The 21,052-nt window shown below is 34.7% G+C and overlaps 1 protein-coding gene across 11 annotated transcripts in view; it reads left to right on the top strand.

Annotated features, from left to right (window-relative positions):
- Nucleotides 1-21,052, top strand: part of MLIP (muscular LMNA interacting protein) — a 242,094-nt gene that overhangs the window by 160,153 nt on the left and 60,889 nt on the right. For 9 of the 11 annotated variants that reach the window (XM_012780772.3, XM_012780771.3, XM_012780769.3 and 6 more), the window contains 2 exons: nt 9,214-9,258; nt 20,619-20,747. In XM_012780772.3, the coding sequence (XP_012636226.2) occupies nt 9,214-9,258; nt 20,619-20,747 (174 nt within the window). The other 2 variants (XM_076003288.1, XM_012780774.3) reach the window with 1 other exon arrangement.

The raw sequence follows: 21,052 nt of genomic DNA, 5'->3' as shown, positions 1-21,052 counted from the left end.
GATGGTACAATGGCTAAAATGCCATCTCATTTTTTCTTTTCTTTTTTTTCCCTCTGTAATTAAAATGTTGCCAAAGGCTGTAGAATATATATTATGAATTTTGTTTTAAACGAGAGCCATTCTTACGCTTATATTTCAAATATTGTTCTTCTCAGCATTAACATGGATAGATGTTAATGACCAAAACTTTAATGTTGCTCAAATCCAGTTTCAAGTTTATTTTTATTTATCTATTTATTTTTGAACATAAAATTTGTTTTATTATTATTATTTTTTATTTCAGCATATTATGGGGGTACAAATGTTAAGGTTATGTATATTCTCCATGCCTCCCCTCCCCCTTGAGTCAGAGCTTCAAGCATGACCATCCCCCAAACATTGCACATCTCACCTCGCATTGCTTTTCTACCTTTATTTAAGTGACCAATTGGCATGTTATTCAGATGTAGCAGCCTCCTTCCACTACCTGCTGCTCCAATCTCAACTAACCAAACATAATCTTTCCTTACTTTTTGGAAAACAATTGTTACAATATCGATAACATAACTATTGCTATACCGTTTAATAAACAGTATTAACCTGTAGTAAGTAGGCATGTACAGGGAGACTTCTCAAAGAGTTGGACATTGTTGGGTTCATTGATAGAACCTGGTTATCTTAGTAATAATACATATAAGTCATTATTCTTCCTCTTTGGTGAGAGAGATCTACATTTGCTTTATACATATTCACTCTACCCTGAGATTTACACTTAATTTTGACCTTTCTCAGAAAAGGTGACCTTTCTCATAGCAGTGATATGGAGTCCATAATTCTAGATGAAATAAAAATGTCTGGCAGTGTCTAAAGCATCTTATAGTTATGTCATGATTCCCAGTGAAAGAATTTTTGGGACTATGGAGATTGGATGTTTAGATTTTTCCCAGTTTAGTTATTATACTGTTTGAGTATTTTATCCTTTTTCTTATAATCATTTGTACTATTTAGTACAATATACTGAAAAATGTTAGTAATATAATCAAATTGTGCAAATACTTTATTGCTAATGTGTAACCTCTCCTTTCCTATATTTCCTATAAATTTTTATATTGAATAAAAATTTAACCATGTTTTGTTTCAGTAAAGATATTCACATTTAATTCAGTATATTTCACAGAAGCTATTCATTTAGCTTAGGGTATACATAGACATTGCTCTTATTATTACTATAAAATAAGTTGTTAAAGGGAAAAATCCAAGATTTGGGGAGAAATCATTATTATTACCCATATTCCTTTGAGGTTAAGAATGAAACCTTAGGTGAACTGAAGAAACACCATGATGGACATTCTGAAGGGCAATTTTTATAAAGCCTCAGTACATATTAACCTGACTCATAGCAATTAGAGTTGGGAATACTTAGCCAAGACATCCTGCTGCCATAAAGCAACCAGGAATGTCAGCAAGCAGTGACAGTCTTTAGAAAGAATAGCATGAGTCAAAAGGCAGAAAACAAACAATGTTGGACACAGTGTGCAAAGAACTTCAGGTGCCTTGTCATTATGTTTGGTGATTCATATCCCTACATACTTGGCAATACCATAAGAACCACTAAGCTTTCAGTTTTCAGTTATTGTTCATCTCTCAGAGAGTGAAAACAATAATGATACATCTGTAATAATCTCTGAAATAATTGCAATTTCACAAAAATAGAAATGTTTCAGAAACACAACTTCATCGTGTATTTGCCAAGTATATTTATAAGTATGCATCTGTCTGTTGAGCACTTCTTGCCAAAGTTGAATGCTGAGCTGATGTGGAAGTTTAGCCTCCCGTCTAAGTGCAGAAATGCTTGATAAAACATAACTGCTAAAAAATATATAACTGAACCTAAAAGAAAGAGAAAGAAATGAAATAGGAGCTCCAAATGGACTATTAAGAAGAAGCTAAAGCTCTGGTAGAATGCAAGTACATCAGAACCTAGGTGCTAACAGCCAGGGGCTTAGCTTTTAACTTCTGTGATATAGCAAATCCAAGACCTGTAAATGAATACTTTGTGCACATTCTGGAGCCTAGAAGGCCACATTGACCATGAAGCATGAAAGGGAAAAAAGATGAATTTTTTTGCCATACCTACCCTACACTCTTAGGTGGTAAATAGAGTCACCCATGAGAAAATGAGAACCTAAACCTGTGAAACATGAGGATGTGGGGATCTGTCACCCTTGAGTTCTAGTAACATCAGGATGAGGCAACAAAATGGCAACTAGTACAGAGCCAGTGCTACTAACTTCCAGGGCCCCTGAAGGGCGAATGTACTGTAGGGATGGTTTTCCAACAAGAGCTTCTTGAATATCTAAAAAAGTCATCACCAAAATTACTCTGACTGAAGATGAACTCACAATGAAAAGAAAAAAAATGACTAAAGAACATTGTGGGGAGAGATATGAGGGAGAGTCAACAAATACAAGCGACAGGAAATTTAGCAAGTAAGAACTATAAAATATCTGGAAAAACATGAAAATATATTTAAAATGTTAAAAAAATGTTGAGTGCCCATCAATCCAAGAGTGGATTAATAAAATGTGGTATATGTATACCATGGAGTACTATTCAGCTCTAAGAAACAATGGTGATATAGCACATCTTGTATTTTCCTGGTTAGAGCTGGAACCCATACTACTAAGTGAAGTATCCCGAGAATGGAAAAACAAGCACCACATATACTCACCAGCAAACTGGTATTAACTGAGCAGCACCTAAGTGGACGCATAGGAACTACAGTAATAGGGTATTGGGCAGGGGGGAGGGGGGACGAGGGTGGGTGTATACATACATAATGAGTGAGATGTGCACCATCTGGGGGATGGTCACGCTGGAAAATTAGACTTGTGGGGGGAGGAGGGGAAAGGGCATTTTTTGAAACCTGAAAATTTGTATCCTCATAATATGCCGAAATAAAAAAAACATATATATATATATATATATATAAAATTCAATTGCTATGTTAAATATACTAATATACAATTGAAGAAATTAGTTAACATTCAAAATTATATGCAAAAGCCACCCAAGATACAGAATAAAGAGACAAAAATATGAAAAAAGAGTTTGAGAGATATGGGGGAGGAATTGAGAAGGCCCAACATACAGTTATGTGTCATTTAATGACAGGGATATGTTCTGAGAAATGTGTCACTGGGTGATTTCATTGTGGTACGAACATCGGAGTGTACTTACACAAAGCTGGATGGCACAGCCTACTACACACATCTAGGCTATGTGGTATGGCCCATTGCTCCTAGGCTACATCTGTACAGCATATTACTGTATTGAATACTGTAGGCAGTAGTAACAAAATGGTAAGTATTTGTGTATCTAAACATGGAAAATGTACAGTAAAAATATGGTATGAAAGATAAAAAATAGTATACCTGTTTAGGGCACTTATCATGAATGGAGCTTTCAGGACTAGAAGTTGATCTGGGTGAGTCAGAGTGGTGAGTGAATGTGAAGGCTTAGGACATTACTGCACACTACTCTAGGCTTTAGGCTACACTAAATTTATAAACTTTTTTTTATTTAATAATAAGTTAACCTTATCTTACTGTAACATTTTTGCTTTAAAAACTTTTCAAGTTTTTGAACTTTTTGACTCTTTCACTTCGCTTAATATACAAACACAGTGTATGGCTATACAAAAATATTTTATTTCTTTAAAGCCCTATTCTATAAGCTATTTTATATTTTTACAATTGTATTTATTTATTTTTTTACTTTTAAAACTTTTTTTGTTAAAATATAAGAAACAAGCACACACTTTATCTTAGGCTTACACAAAGTCAGGATCATCAAGACATCACTAGGCAGTAGGAATTTTTCAGCTCCATTGTGATCTTGTGGGACCACTGTCATATATGTGATCTGTCATTGACCAAAACATCGTTATGTGGTGCATGACTGTATATTTAATACAAGCTCCATAAAAAGAGATCAGATGCAATAGGAAAAAGACAATATTTGAACAGATGGTCACGTAGGATTTTCCATAAAATATGCATCTTCAGAATGAAGAAACACATGAAGTCCCAAAAAGGATTAATAAAAAAAAAATTTACCCCTAAGCCACATCATAGTGAAATTACAGAATCTCATGGAGAATAATGTTAAGTGCTAATCAAATGTGAAGACAGATGATCCTCAATTGTAACATTTAGACTTATAGTCACAGCAGAATCAAGATTCAGTAGGGTAGTATCTTCAAAAGGCTGAGAGATGCTATCACGCTAGAATTCTATGTTCAGCTGAACTCTTACTCAAGAATGAGAACAAAATAAAAACATTTTCAGACAACATCCAAGATAATAAAATCTCCAAAACTATGAAAGCATTTACTTCAGTAAAAAGGAAACTAGGGAGGAGGGGGAAATGGGAAATTATTATACTAATCAACAAACATGTAATTTCAATTAAACATGATAAATAAGTTCTAGAGATCTGCTATATAACATTGTATCTATAGTCAACAGTACTGTATTGTGCACTTAAAAATGTGTTGAAAGGGTAGATTTCTTGTTAAGTATTTTTTCCACAATAAAATAAAATTTACAAAAGGAAGGAAACTAAATTCAATTGAAAGGAGTGAATTATGTAAACAAATGATGAAGAAAGAGTATTAAACCACTCTTTTCTTTAAACAATATTAAACACCAAATCATTTCCATTCCCAAATCATAAAAACTTTGTTATGCTTTTATTTTAATATAAAGATACTTTAAAGAAATATTTTATTTGTTTCAATTTCCTATAAGTAAATATAAATATTAATAATGCTGGTATGTTTAAGTAAAATGTGAAGTATACAAAAAATGAAATCTGTAACCTTAAAGAATTTTTTTTTAAATTTCAGAATATTATGGGAGTACAAACACTTTGGTTATATATATTGCCTTTGCACTGCTTCGGTCAGAACTACAAATGTGCCTATTCTCCAGAAAGTGTACACTGTACTCATTAGATGTGAATTTACTCATCCCCTTCTGCCCCCTCCCACCTGCCTGACACCCAATGAATGTTACTTCCATATGTGCACATAAGTGTTGATAAATTAAGGCTAATTTAATGGTGAATAAATGTGAAAAAATGGAAATAGAATGGAAAAAATGTGTTTTTCCATTCTTTGATATTTCATTTTGAAGAATGGACTCCAGCTTCATCCAGGATAATACAAAAGGTATTAGATCACCATTGATTTTATGGCTGAGTAGTACTACATGGTTGACATATACAGTATTTTATTAATCCACTCATGTATTGATGGTAACTCGGGTTGTTTCCACATCTTTGCAATTGTGAATTGTGCTGCTATAAACATTTGAGTGCAGATGTCTTTATTATAGAATGTCTTTTTTTCCTTTCGTTAAATACCCAGTAGTGGGATTGCTGGATCAAATGGTAGTTCTTCTTTTAGTTATTTGAGATATCTCCATATTACTTTCCATAGAGGTTGTAGTAGTTTGCAGTCTCATCAGCACTATATGAGTGTTCTTACCTCTCTGCATCCACACCAAAATTTATTGTTTTGGGACTTTTTGATAAAGGCCATTCTCACTGGAGATAAGTGATATCTCATTGTGGTTTTGATTTGCATTTCCCTGATAATTGGAGATGTTGAGCATTTTTTCATATGTTTGTTGGCCATTAGTCTATCTTCTTTTGAGAAGTTTCTTTTCATGTCCTTTGATATGGTTGGTTGATTTTTTTCTTGGTGATTTTCCTGAGTTCTATGTAATTCTAGTTATCATCCCTTTATCAGATGTGTAGCATGCAAATATTTTCTCCTATTCTGTAGGTTGTCTGCTCTCATGATAGTTTCCTTGGCTGTGCAGAAGCTTCTCCATTTGATTAGGTCCCAGTTAGTTATTTTTGTTGTTGCTGTGATTGCCTTTGGTGTCTTTTTCATAAATTCTTCTCCTAGGCCAATGTCTATTAGAGCTTTTCCAACACTTTCTTCTAGAATTGTTATAGTTTCATGCGTTAGGTTTAAGTCTATTATCCACCATGAGTTGATTTTTGTGAGAGGTGAAATGTGTGGATACTGTTTCAGTCTTCTACATGTGGCTATTAAATTTTTCCAGCACCATTTATTGAATAAGGATTCATTTCCCCAGCGTATATTTTTGTCTGCTTTGTCAAAGATTAGATGGCTAGATGAGGATGATTTTATATTTGTGTTCTCAGTTCATTTCATTGGTCCTTGTCTCTGTTCTTGTGCCAATCTTATGTTGTTTTAGTTACTATAGCCTTGTAGTATAGCTTGAAGTCTGGTAAATTGATGCCTCTCAGTTTATTCTTTTTGCTTGAAGATTGCTTTTGCTATATGGGTCTTTTTTTTTGTTTTCATACAAAGCATAGAATTATTTTTTCTATATCTGTGAAAACTGATCTTGGTATTTTAGTAGGAATTGCATTGACTCTGTATAGACATTTTAACAATATTGATTCTGCTGATCCATGAACAAGGCATGGTTTTCCATCTGCTTACATCCTCTGGAATTTCTTTTCTCAGTGTTTCATAGTTATCCCTATATAAGTCTCTCACCTCCTTATTTAAATATATTCCTAAACATTTTATTTTCTTTGATGCTATTGTGAAAGGTTTTGTATTTTTTATTTCATTCTCAGCTTGACTGTTATTGGTGTATATGAGAGCTACTGATGTATGTGCGATGATTTTATATCCTGAGACTTTGCCAAATTCACTTATCAATTCCAGGAGTCCCTTGGTTTAATCTTTGGGATTTTTGAGATATAATGTCATATTGTTAGCTAAGAGTGATTGTTTGATCTCTTCTGCCCCCATTTTGATACTCCTGATTTCCTTCTCTTGTCTGATTTCTCTGGCAAAGATTTCCAGCACTATGTTGAATAGAAGTGGAGATAGTGGTCAGCCTTATCTGGTTCTAGTTCTAAATGAAAATGTTTTCGATTTTTCTCCGTTCAATATGATGTTAGCTGTGGGTTTGTCATGTATGGCTTTTATCATTTTGAGGTATGCCCCATCTCTACCTATTATCTTAAGCATTCTTATCATAAAAGGGTATTGAACTTTGTCAAATGCCTTTTATGCATCTATTGAGAGGATCAAATGGGCTTTGTTTTTGCTTTTATTTATATGGTATTTTCCTTCATAGGTTTCCGCTGTTTTCACCTGTCTGCTCATAGGAGTGCCTCTTTCATGTTTACTTTGGCCAGCCTAATGATTATGTGACATGGTGATTGCCTTTTCACATTGAATCTCCCAGGAGTCCTGTATGATTCTTGTACCTGGATATCTAGCTAGGCCAGGGAAATTTTCTTCAATTATTAACTTAAGTAAATTATCCAACCCTAATGTATTATTTTTCTTTACCTTCATGGATGTTTATGATTCTTATGTTTGGCCTCTTTATATAATTCTACATTTCTTGTAGGCTTTGTTTATGCCTATTGCTTCTGTATTCTTTCTCTTTGATTTATTTAGCTCATAGGTGTTATCTTCAAGCTCTGAGATTTTTTCTTCTGCATGAGCCAGCCTATATAAGTTTTCCAATGTGTTTTATAATCTTTGAATGCATTTTTCACTTCCATAATTTCTGTTTGTTCTTTTCCTTAATACTTTGGTTTATTTAGAGAATTTTTCATTCAATTGCTGAAATTGCTTGATGAAATTCAATTGAATTTCATTCAATTGCAATTCAGAAGCCACTTTGTTTTTGTGACTTTTTTTGTGTTGGATTTCTATTTTCCCTGAATTTAATTGAGCATTCTTATAATCCATATTTGAAATTCTTCATTTGTCATTTTAACTGTTTTGTTTAAGTTGGTATCTGTTGCTGAAGAGATATTGATTTCTTTTGGGGGTGACATTTCACTCTGATTTTTCATGTTTCCAGAGTTCTTTCACTTGCTCTTTCTCATCTGGCCTTTTGGTCAAGAGCTGGAGGTGCTAGGGCTGGTTTATGGCCCTGTCTCCATATCCCCAAGGGTTGTTCCCTGACCATGCCTGGGAGATGAGTGCTGGTCCTAAGTTGTCTTTGGTGTGCTTTAGCAGATTTGATGAATCTCCTGGGTTACCTCTGATCTTTTGTCTTTACCTCTTCCCAAGGGAGTGTAGTGAGTTTGGTCCCCTAGCTTAAGTGCCAAGCTGGTGGATTGTACTTGTGGGTATGAATCCACTGCTCCCTAACAGCTTGAGACGGAAGGCACTATGTTTATCTATGGGATTGTTCCTGCTGTGATTGATTGTAGTTTGCATGGAGGAGCCATGCAAACTACAATCTATTGTGTCCATGGTAGGCTTTGGTCTCTATGGCTATGAATGGCTTGAGGCAAAATTACTTCCTGAGATACCAGGAGTGGAGGAAGTACAGAGGTACTTCCTCCTCTGTGTCCTATTGTGGTAATCTATTGTGTCCATGGTCCATGTGTCCATGGCTTTGATCTTATATGGCTATGAATGGCTTGAGGCAAAATTGCTTCCTGAGATACCAGGAGTGGAGGCAGTACAGAGGAGGAGCTGTCCAGATGCATGGATGCCAGCTCTGTGGTTCCTTGTGGTAGTCCCCCATGGAATTAGAACCCTGTGCCCCATTGCAGGCCTGAGGCATCCAGGTTGGGGAGAGGAGAAAAATCCCTTACCCTTTCCCTGGTCTCCAGAACTTTCTTGTTTTGGTTTGTGCCAATTTCTCCCTTTTATCCTCCTCTCTGTCAGCTACTCAGTTCCTCCGGGTGGTGTCCCTGGATTCTATTGATGTCAGTCCCTGTGATCCACTCCCAATCAGCAATCACCCTCTGCTCCCCTCAGTCCAACCCTGAACTCCTCTGCCAGGAAGGTCCAACAAGCCTTGATTCTAGTTAGTCACCTTGAAGTCCCCTCCCAAGAATTTTTGTTGCCATGTTATGGTGCCTATATTAAGAAGATAAGAAGGAAAGCAACATATAAAACATCATATTCACTATTATGTGAGCTGAATAAAAATGCATAGAAGAAATTGTAAGGTAATGTGCCAAAATATGTAAAAAATCCATATTTTTGGTGGCATAATGATATTTTCCCTTTTGCTTTACACTTTCCAAAATCCTACAATGGACATATATTACTTTAATAATAAAAGAACTTCAAAATACTTTAAAATATATTATTTTATTAAATTATGAATTTCACTAAATAAACACCATGTTTATATTTTTCAGGCAAACCTCTCCTCACCATCTTCTACAGTATCTGAGAGTCAACTGGTATGTATCTTCTTGCTAAATCATAGATCTATTTCTGAAAATTCTGATCTCTCAAGGCAGCTTTATTGGAGTAAAAGAGAATAGAGAATAAATTTGCTACATATAAATTTATTCACTGACTTGTCTAATAAAAGCTTACTGATACTTTACTAAAGCTCTATGATGGTTGTTTTGCATGTGACAAACACACATAAAACTGTAAACAATCCTTCCCTGTCAGCAACTTATACCCTAGTAGTGGCATTAGAAGAGGTCGGGTCAAAAGAAAAATGCTATTGGAATTTAGAGAGGAAATCTTACTTCTTATTGGGAGAGATCCAGAAAGGGATCAAGGGTGATGATTAATAATGTAGAGTAGTTTCTGAATTTGAGGAAATAAGAAATGAGATATTTCATACGGGAGAGTTAGCATATAAATTGTTTATACCAGTGCTGATGTACTGAAGCAATAGAAATACATGAATGACAGAACCAAGCCACATAATGATTTTAAATTTTCTAGTAGCCACATTAAAAAGTAAAATTAAACAAGTAATGTTAATTTTGATAATCTAGTTTATTTAATGCTACATAAATATTACCATTTCTACTGATAATCCATTTGAAATTTGAGATTTTTTACATTCCTTTTCTGGGTGAAAATCTTTGAAATCTGTATATTTTACACTTATAGCAAATCTCAATTCAGACTAGTCACAAGGGCTTAACAGTGGGGCTAAGGACTGCATTGGGCAGCACAGATATAGACTCTAGAATCTGTGATTTATAGATGAAAATTTGATTAAATAGGATAATTACTTTTTCTTATAGTGTTTTGCATTTCTTTTTCCAATAGTGTTTAGCAAACTGAAGCCATAAAATAAATTTCCTAGACATCACTGGTTAAAGATTTTCTTTATATCTTTGAAAGTTTATTGTCTAAAATTATAAATTCCTGAACAATATACATCTTCAACAAAATCAATGGAAATTTTTAGTAAAGCATTCAGAGACATTAAGAAGACAAAATCACTGCTTAATACTGATTTTCCTACCTCCCTTTTTAAGCTATTGTTTTGGTGTCCTATATTCACAGCAAATAAGTCATCTTGCCATTATCATGCCAAAAAGACAATAATATTTTTATTTGTAATACTTTGAAATCTTTAAAAAGTATAGTTTGTTAAAATAACTTGATTCAATCAAACCATTTGAGTATTCTAGCATTTATACATATATTGTATATATGGAGTGTGTTTGAGTGTGTGTGTGCAATTTTAGTGCCAATTGGTTAGAACAGTGGAAATAGTGCAGTCTACTTGAAAGAATGCTGGAATGAATGTCAGAAGACCTACCTTATACTTCCTGCTCTGACATTAACTAATAGGCTGATAGGGGATAAGTCACAAGTTTGGGAGTCTGGAGTTCAATTTCCTAATTGAACAATGAGAGCTTTCTATTATATACTTTCCAAGCCCTTCCAGTGCTGTGAATCTAGGGTTACCAACACAGTGAAGCTGAAGGAGTTGCTATGGAAACAAGCACTGCAATAACATAATGAAGTTGAACAGTGATTTTCTACTTTAGATATGGAAATATTCCTGCAACTATTTTAATATTTAAAATAATAACATTTATTTTTTGAGAGTAATATATGGAAATCAAAAATGTTTTGAACATTCTCATATATAATTTCAGTCAACATCATGTACAAAATACAAATTTTAGATATTGGCTGACTAAACGTGTATATGTATGTGTGTATTTTTTATATATTTCAGTCTGGTTTAATTCTTAAAGAAATTATTTCAAAGAGGCAAATATATATATAATGCTTTTATAAAATGAGACATAGTAAAAACAACTCATTATGAATGAAATAAAAATACTTTTTTTGACTAATTAAATAATCCTGTGTTTGTGTTCTCTAGGGGAAACAATACAAAGCATTACTTTGACTGACTTTGATGATAATTTCTTTGCATTTACTTTAGACTTTTCTTAAGGAGTTCAAAGAATATTTTAACCAAGTTTTAAATTAAGTTTTAATCTCAAAATGCCCTTGAGATATAGGTAGGTTTGTGAAGGGATTATTATCAAGCAAGCTTATCACAAAAGATATGAGTATCTCTTAGATTGATATAATTATTCAATTCAATCACTTTGCTTTCTATTTTGTGACATTAACCCTGTATTTACACTATCTAAGAGTGAATAATCAGAGTGGAAATAATTGTGTGCCAGGGCTGTTATATGTCATTTAGTTCTTTAAGGAATTAGAGTATTTTTACTCCTAAGTAATATAATTTATGAGTAAAATTATATTTTTTTCATTTTTATGAATCAATTTTCAATATTTTCCATAATGAACTCTCTTCAGGATTAATTTCTGAATAATATGAGTAACTAAGAATGACTTTAAAAATTATGATATTCATATTTTTATATATGTATGTGTTTATAACACATAAATACATATAGATGCCACATGTCAGATAGATAATTCTGATTATTTATATATATTTAGATATCTTTGTTCTGATGTGTGTATATATGTATATATATACACATAAAAACAAAGTTATTGAGAATGTGTGCTATATACATACATATGCTATATATGCTAGTATATAGCTAATTATATGCTATATACTAGCATATATATGCTAGTTAAATTATATAAATATATATTTTATGCTTTGTATAAAATATGTAGTTAGTTAAAATTATTTGACTCCTATTTTATAAGGGAAATGTAACAAATTAGTTGAAGACAAAGTATGGGACAAATTGCTATGGTACCCCCACTTAATACAAATCTCAAATTGTTTTTGAGATTTGAGTTTTAAATGATATATCATTTTTTTATGCTTATTTATTTATTGTTTTTTACCTTGGCTTACCAATTTGCTTGTTTTCATCACAACAATGCCAGTTCAAGATTGGAAGGAAAAAAGAAATAGGACCACTATCCTTATTCTTAAAATATTTCTATTGTTTACTCTGAAAGCCAGTGATTTAGGGTTGGGCTTGGGAGACCATTTTGGAGGCCCTTAAGAAGCTAGTTCACCATTCTCAGTTTCTCCCCTTCTATGAAGTAGCATTGCTGAAGAACAGTACTGGAAAAGAACTTAGAGATGAGGATATTGGAAATACTCATCTATAAACTGGAGAGTGGAATAACTACTCTGTCAATCTGAAGTGGTTATTGTGAGGCTCATGTATCATAATATGTGGAGTTCTCAATATAGTCCTATAGACAGAGGAGGTATCTATTGCACATAAAATCTCTGAGTTATCAAAACACAAGATGAGTAGTCCTTGTTAAAGACAAAGAAACAGAGAATCATAAAGTTTAGATAGATTATCTAAGATCACAGTATTAGTGTTCATCCTTATTCTGCGCAGCTTTCAAAAAGGATTCATTGTTACTGACTTTAGATCATTCAAGGATAATAAGAAAAGATTAATAAAGGAGTTGGGAAATTAGGCCTTTATGGAACTATTACTTTCATTAGGCACTTCCTATGTCTGGCTCTGCCTGGTGTTTCTGCATTTCCTGAAAAATCTGATTGCTTACTGAATAGGAGCCAGGGTAGAATCAGAGTGTTAAGTTTTTTGCCCCTGTAGATAGTGCTTCCTCTATCATATTAAAAGGAGTAAGAAGAAAGGAAAGATCCAGGATTTAGAATAAGCCTTCACAAAACTTTCCTAATTTTTGAGCTGAACCATTACAGAGGTATTAGCAAAGGCTGGTGGGTCTCTTTTCTCTGCAAAGAAGAATTTAGGTTCCACAGGATGGGTAAGAATTGGTCTTCCTTGGCATTAGGGAAGCCTGGTTTAGATGACATTTGACTTTTGCTTTTAGGATTTCATGCCATTACAAAATGCTCAGTGCTGCCCAGGATGGAATACTGAATCTAGAGAGTGCCAGAACAATAGATTTTAAAAAATCAGCCACATGGCAATATATAGGTAAAAGCGAAATGGAAATTACTGGAACACTATAAAGAAGAGTGCTTAAACTTGTAGATACTTTGTTCCTAGTTCTGGATACCAGCCGATGAGTCAGCCGTGCATGACTCATCTTTCTGAGGGCCCTTGAGGTCTCTGTTGTTCAGAAAATGCAGCCCTGAAAGCTTTTGTGTGGAACTCATGTCTTCTTCAAGCTCAAAGGCAGTTCCTCCTTGACCAGCTTTTCCCTGACATAACATACTTAAGTGTTACAGCATTTATCATGTACGCCTCCTCAGGTTTGAGTCATGCTATTGTCTTTTCTTTAACCATTGAATTATTTCAATCTGGCCAATCTGTATTGTGTGTCTTTCACAAAATGTTTTTTGAGCTATGGGATAGGGTTTATAATTATTGAAGTTCTATGCATGTTTAGCTTTATATAACTATTATAATAATATAAAACATTTTTTAGAAAGACATATCAAGTAGATACTTTCCCGGACTGTCTAGATCATTAAGAACAAACACTATGTTTATAAAAGTAAAATATATATTCTTTTTTTTTCTTTCAAACTTCTTTTATGCTGTTTTTTCTTTACAAAGTTCTGTCATGCTTATTATTCATTAGATTCTCACAATCACCTTGTGAGTTAGTATGGCAGGGATTGTTATTTCTATTATTTTGATGAAAAGCTGAAGTTCATATATCTAGAATGCCATGTCAACTGTCCCCTGGTAATGGGTAATATAAAAGTCTGTTTTGCTTTTTCCAATATTAGGAGCTTTACCCTATGCCATAGTGTTTTGAGATCTGAGATAGTTGTTTGAGGGGAAAAAGAAGCTTAAATATTTGCTGCAAGCATATGATATTGTTTCTCTTAAAAAATAATTAGAGCCAATAAACATGCATGAATTGAAAGAGTAAATCAGAAAAATAATTTACAGAATATTACTTTTGTCTACAATCTTGACTGGTAGAATTATTTTGAGTTCGTACAAACTTTTTTTGCCATGGAAATACTAAAGGGGGGGAAAAGCACTGGAAAATGAAGACAAAACTTAACCAAATGGGTAAAAGAAACAACGATGGCACTTTCCCAAACCCTCTGGATCCGTCAAATTAATATTATTTCTAGCCAGACTCACAGAATTTACTATATGCTATCTTATTACTTTCTTGCTGTTTTGTTACACATCTTATCTCTCCAGAAAGATTAAAATAAATCGTTGCAAGTTGGGACCCTGTCCTTTATTTCTTTTGGTGCTCTATCACATCACCTCAGAGCCTACTACTGTAGTCAAAAGCAATTAAAAAACATCAATCCGCTAGTTGAAGTTACTAATTTAAGAAAGATGTTGCTCTAAGAAGCCATTATTTTAAAATATTGGTAATGGATTCTCTAGGTCAGCGCTGGCAGTTAATCTTCAAATTCGGTCTCTAGCCAGAGGCTCTACCAACTTGCTGTCACACTATTATGATTAGAAGTTCCCAAGGATGAAAACATTGTCTATTTTTACAGTGCCCCAAGTGACAATGTTCAAGTACAAGTGTATACTTGATGGATTATAAACACAAATGAATAGCAGGCTTAGACTAGTGCCTTACAACCCTTCAAAATCTGCCGCTGGGCTCAGGTGACTCTACATACTCTATCCTTTGGACAGTTTCTCCCCTCAAAAATAATAGTAGAATCAGATATGATCTCCATAGCTCTACCTCATTCCCAGCTCTTGAATTCTTCAAAAAAAAAAAAAAAAGATGACATCATCGTCTTTTGGAGTTTTACACCTTATCACCATGAGCAAAGAAAGGAAGAACAACAACATTTTTTTAAAAAAATAGAGAGGGTTAAAATCTTGTGAAGTCCCTAAGGAAGTGGTCTCTGCTCTTGACTTCCTGTTCCCTCAGAGATGATAACTTTAGCCTTCTACTCTTACCTCTGAGGGTAGAGCTCACCATCCCATCTTCTCACACAGTTTCCTCTTTCTGGGTTAAACTGTGATCAAAAAGTCAGTCAACCCAGGAGAAATAATAGGAGATCCCAAGCAGTCAATGCTCCTCTTATGGCCTCCATATTGGATTATAGCCAGCATACTGGGCTTCTGCCTGCCAATGAACTCACTCATTCTTCAGATATTTATTGAGCACCAACTAGGTGCCAGGTACCATAGGTGTTAGAGATATAAGAGTGAATAAAACAAAGATCTCTGTCCTCCCAGAGCTTACATTCTAGTGGAGAAAGCAAGACAACAAACACATAAACAGATGTCAGGTGGTGGTAAGTGCTATAGAAAAATAAGGCCAGTAAGGGGGGTGGAGATTGTTATTTTATATGGATCATTAGGAAAGATACATCTGATAAACTGATATTTGAACAGACTTGGAGTAAAGCACTGGAAAGGAAGAAAAGAGTTTCAGACAGATGGAAGAACAAATACAAACTCTTAGAGGAGGGATTATCATAGTATCATAGTGTGTGAGCTAGAGTAGTGAGAATGAGAGGGTACAAAAGAGAGTAGTAAGAGATTGTAAAAGGAGAGGCTGATTAAGAATAGGAAAGATCAGGTCATCTAGCACCCTGTAGGCATTTCCTGAAAGGCATTGCAAGGGTTTTAGACTATACTCTGAGTGAGAAGGTGAAGCATTAGAAGAGCTTTGAGAGTGGAGTTGACATGACTTGATGTGCAATTGAGTGACATCACTTAGAAGGTGTGTGACATGACTTGACTTATATCATGGTCATCCTGTGGTTTACTCAACTGGATTGTGAGCCCCATGAAAACAAGGAGTATGTATTATTCACCTCTGTATACACCATAGTTCTTGACACAGACTAAACCTCAACTGGAAAAATTGTTGCAAAGCGTATCTGATAGAGGTGTGCTTCAGAGTTGCAAAACAGTTATTTCCTCTATAAGACACTACAAAAATGTCTCACACCCAATGTAAATCAGTTATCAGTAATTTAATCATAATGAATTGATATTTTCCATTTGGAGAATCTTCTCATTTTTCTTCCTGTGCCCTTTGTGCTGACTATGACTGTTATTATCTTTTTTATTTTTCTACTTAGTCTGGAAAGAAAATTATGGAATTGCTTTCTCTGGCATCATTATAGTGACATTTATGACTCCAGTTCTTCTATGGATTCTACAGCAGATAAAACCAAATGAAGGGCTTCTTTGTGCTAGTTTAGTTGTAATATTACTAGACAATGACAATCTTACACTAGTTCACTTTTAGAGACTCCTATAACTTGATTAATTTCTTTTGAATTTCTTTGGACACAGACTTAGCAAATAAGATTTGCTAGAATTAGAGAAGTTCTTCAAGACAGATTCTATTTGAAGTTTAAAAATATCAAGTTGCTATGGGCAGAGATGCAATGTAGATTAGAAATTAATACAGGAAATCTGTTGCAAGGCCTCCCCTTTAGTCTGGAGATAGAAGACCAGGGCTCAGTAGATGTATCTGAGGTGGTAGACCAAGAAAGTTCTATCTCTACATGAACAGCACAGTTTAATGGAACGAGCCTATTGTCTTTCAGTTTTTAATGTGTACATGAGTCAGCCAGAGATTTGTTGAAATATAGATTCTGATTCAGTAGGTCTGAGATAGGGCTTGAGATTTGGCACTCCTAACAGGTTCTGAGATGATGCTGACACTGCTGGTCTACAGACTTCCTTTTGAGTGTCAAGGTGATAGCAGACAACTGTTTATTAGATATAACCATTAGTTTACTTTGTGTTGCAATTTTGTCTTTAGCAAATGTGAATTATGTGAGTATTCAACAAAGAACAAGGTATTAGAACTGAGAGAAAGTGAACTAATATTCCAAAAGAGACTTATGTGTACCAATAACAGTGACAGTTCCTTTACACATAGACTTCTAAAAGGCATTTTGAGATCCTTGCCTGCATGATGGATTTGAATATGCAGAAACAAGCCTTTTTGTAATGAAACTCTATGTGGTATAATTCCTGAGGGGGCAGAAAGGTAAGTAACAAACTGTGTCATTACCCATTATTAAAGGACTTAATCATGGATTAGAATTATAACCCTTCAACAGAAGGTCTAGACAGGTCAAATGGCTTTTCCAAGGTCATACAGTCTATTAAAACTAAAATCTATGTTCATGATGCTCTCCTCCTACCAATTTTATGCTGCTTTATGGGACTGGATTTTAACCAAGTCCAGAAAAGCATCAGTGTAAAATTTGATGCCTTGACCATGCAAATTATGGAGTTTTTAGGAGGTAAAAGCATGTGTGTGTGTGTGTGTGTGTGTGTGTGTGTGTGTGTGTGTGTGTGTGTATCTCAGAAACTGAAAACATTGGGTCTTTGAGTGTTCTGGAAATATTGACATAGAATGAGGTAGCAGTGGCCGAAATCAAGTATGTTGCAGTTGACAGTGAAAATAAAACAGAAACAATGAATTTATGAGGAATAGAACTAAATTAAAAAAAAAAAAAAAACAACCTAGGATTTTGTTACTGCTTGGACAGGGGAAGTTACAGAGAGGTAGATGTTTAATGATGATTTCAAGTTTCTATATGTTCTATGTGCTCACTCTCTCTCTCCCCTCTGGGATAGGCATAGAAATAATTAAAATCATAGGCTTAATGATCAGACAAGACTTAGATTTAAACTTTGACTTCACATATTAACTGCATGACTTTGGCATGTGACTTATCATCTTTAAACCCCTCACAGAGTTTATAAGGAATTGATGAGATAATATATCTAAAATATTGAGTACAGTTCTTGATTCTATATTGATAGAATATGGAATCTGGGTCTATGGAACAATGATGGTGTCATTAGTAGCACTGGGTCCTCAAGGGTTGTGGAGCTGGTTTTGAAGCATGTGTAAAGGCATAAGCAAGATGCAGAGACTGTCATGTGCATGATTTGTTGGTGTACTGTGATTTGTGGAGAGTGCATGAGGTTCAGAATTGGGCCACTAGAATTAGTTTTCCAACCGGACAAATACTGAGAAACAGTTGCATTTGGAGGATATGGTTAGAAGTCATAGGATGGAATTCACAACCCCAAATGTGAACAATGTCAAAGGCAAACTATGTCTAATCTTCTTTTGCTTAGAGTTGGCTTTTATGCATCTGAAATACTGACTACTGGGTCAACAAGTTAAGGTGCAAGAGCAGAAAACAGGACTAAAGGAAAAGTCAGTTATATACAATTTAAGAATCAGGGAAGCCACAGGAAGACCAATTAAGCAAAGATAATGAGGAAGACTCAGGGACTTCACATAGACCAAGCCTGGGAACAGAGTCCAAGAAAAGAAGGTAGAAAATCTGATAGAGTAGAAGAAATAGGGCAAAAATCATTGTCTCATTGTCAGACAGCCATCAAATCTAGGAAACTCTTAGTAACTAAGGAGAATAAGAGTGGTAGAGAAACAAATATGAAGCATCAGGCTGATTCTAACACTGAATGTATTTGATAGCCAGCCAATCAGAAGAGTCTTTTTTCTGTCTCACCCTGGAGGGGAGTGATCACAAGACTGAAGATCTGGTGAGAGGCCAGAATAGCCCCAAATATATGCCTACTGGAAATAAAGGGACCAGGTAGTCATGTTTCTCTGCCAGGGAGATTCTCTTAACATACCAAGTTCTCCTGGTCAGATTTCTTCTCTCTGCCTTTTTCTTTATGCATACTGACACCAAGTTTAGCCCCTATAGTTCTAGGTTGGATTTAGAGCCTTGCAGGCCCTGAGTACTGGAGTTATATTGATTTCCTGCCTCATAAGGAAGTAGAAGAGAAGGAGAAGCAGTAGGAGCATAAGAAAGAAGAAATGAAGTAGGAAGTCAACTGAAAAAGAGAGAGAGTAATCTGGACAACTTAGGACCGTGGCTCAGATGTCAGGCACCTCCCTTATTACAGTGGCTGTAGAAAACAGTAACTGCTTTGGCTTTGTTCCTGTGCTACACTTACTGGAGGAATATTGCTCTCATCTGTATACTCAACGGCATGATTTCATGCATAATTGGATGTTACTTGCTCATTTTTTCCCCTCGAGAGAAATCAAAGTTTCTTAAGTGGGAAATATTTCTCAGCCTGGGGAAAATAGAGACTTTTCTCAATCTGTATTTCCCCAGTTGTCATAGACATGAAAGACAACTGGGAAAATATCTATTGAAAAAACTATCGCAAGGCAACATTTATTCAAGGCTCAAAATATATCAGGTGCTTTATAGAGCAGAGAGATAGATGTAGTCCCTTAAGGCTTAACTTGCGAGCACAGCATTGAGGGAGGAAAGCTAATTTACTGTTTTCTGAAAGGAAGTGGAGTTGAGAAGAATAATTGCAGCAAAATGCTTAAACAGAGTGTCACAACTTTTTATTGAATTCTAGTTTGGGATGTTTTTGCAGACTTATCAATCATTTTGTGACATTTTACAGTGTAACAAGATTTTGGTGTTTGTGAAACATCATTTTGAAATTGCCCCAAACTAGAGCATGCACTCTCTCTCTTTTTTTTTTTTTGTCAAGTCGATATTGAGTATAAGTTTTAGAATCGTGAATGAGTGATATATTTGCTAAAACTCTTTTGATTGCAAGTTACAGAAGTAAACTTGAGTTAAAGAAACAGGAATCTGGTGTAAAAGAAGAGGTAAGTCTTAGGGAACTTCAGGGAACTCCACCTAGGCCCCAGGAATGTTTTGGGACCTAATTCTGAAAAACTCTCAGGTGTCTCTTTTCTCTGGGCTACCTTTCCACACATTTTGCTCTATTCTTCTCGATCTCAGCAGATTTGATTTTTCGGTCAAATGAAGGCTTTCCCACAGCTTCCATATTGACATACAATAATTTCAGTCTCCCAAAGTAATTGGAGAGCAGTTAAATTCCTATTTCACCTTCTTGGGAGAGAAAATCTATTTGCTACCCACTCCTTACCCCTTTAGGTCAGAAAGCCACCCTGGTCTCATTGTACATAATATGAATATGGCTTCTGGGAGCCCAAGTCTGTGGATATAGGGGCATAGCTGTTTCCAGAAAAAGAAGGTTGTTGTGGGTTTGGTGGATGTGCCTAAGTCATCTATTCTACCATGCCCAGAATGCTACCTGGCACAGGGGCTATTCTCAGTAAGTATTTATTAAATGAAATATTTGTTGACTGAATGAACATGTTTGCATAGATAAGACATTTTTGCATTTTAAATGTTACAATAGTAGATCTTTATGAATTGATTGCTGTAATAGTTAACTTCAAACTAAAGTGATGTTAGTTAAAAATCATTTGCTTTCTGGGCTGTTTTTATGCATTTGTAAAATCATTATAAAATTTTAAAAATTTATACATTTTTGTGGGAACAATATTTGGATGAATTAATACACATAGATATTCATTTTAATAGTGTTTATTTCCCTGTTTCTCTAAAACTTATTTGACATTCATGAAGACCAAGCCTGGAGTAATTCGCCCAGTACCTGTAAAATCCAAAATATTACTGAGAAGAGAGGAGGAAGTCTATGAACCCAACCCTTTCAGTAAATACCTGGAAGATAACAGTGACCTCTTTTCTGAACAGGTGAGCATACCCATGAGAAAATATTTGATACTTTTATAAATGACTGTATAAAATGCCTCTGTGAATTTAGTATGTGCAAGGAAATGTTTGTGTGATTGGAGTATCCTTGGTAATAAAAAATATAATTTTTGAATGATAAATAGGAATTGTTATATAAATCCAGGATGGTATTTTGAAGCATTTCAATGGATTTTTTCCTGAAATGTTTCTGAAATATTGGTATTATTTTGGGGATCAATATACTACTCTCCAAAAAGACATCATGAAATCACTGTTTGTATGAATCATATAGATGTTGCATTCCT

The sequence above is a fragment of the Microcebus murinus genome, chromosome 5 (genome assembly GCF_040939455.1).
Source record: "Microcebus murinus isolate Inina chromosome 5, M.murinus_Inina_mat1.0, whole genome shotgun sequence".
NCBI lineage: Eukaryota > Metazoa > Chordata > Mammalia > Primates > Cheirogaleidae > Microcebus > Microcebus murinus.
The sequence above is the reverse complement of the archived record's forward strand: the minus strand, read 5'-3'. Positions and strand labels throughout refer to the sequence as shown.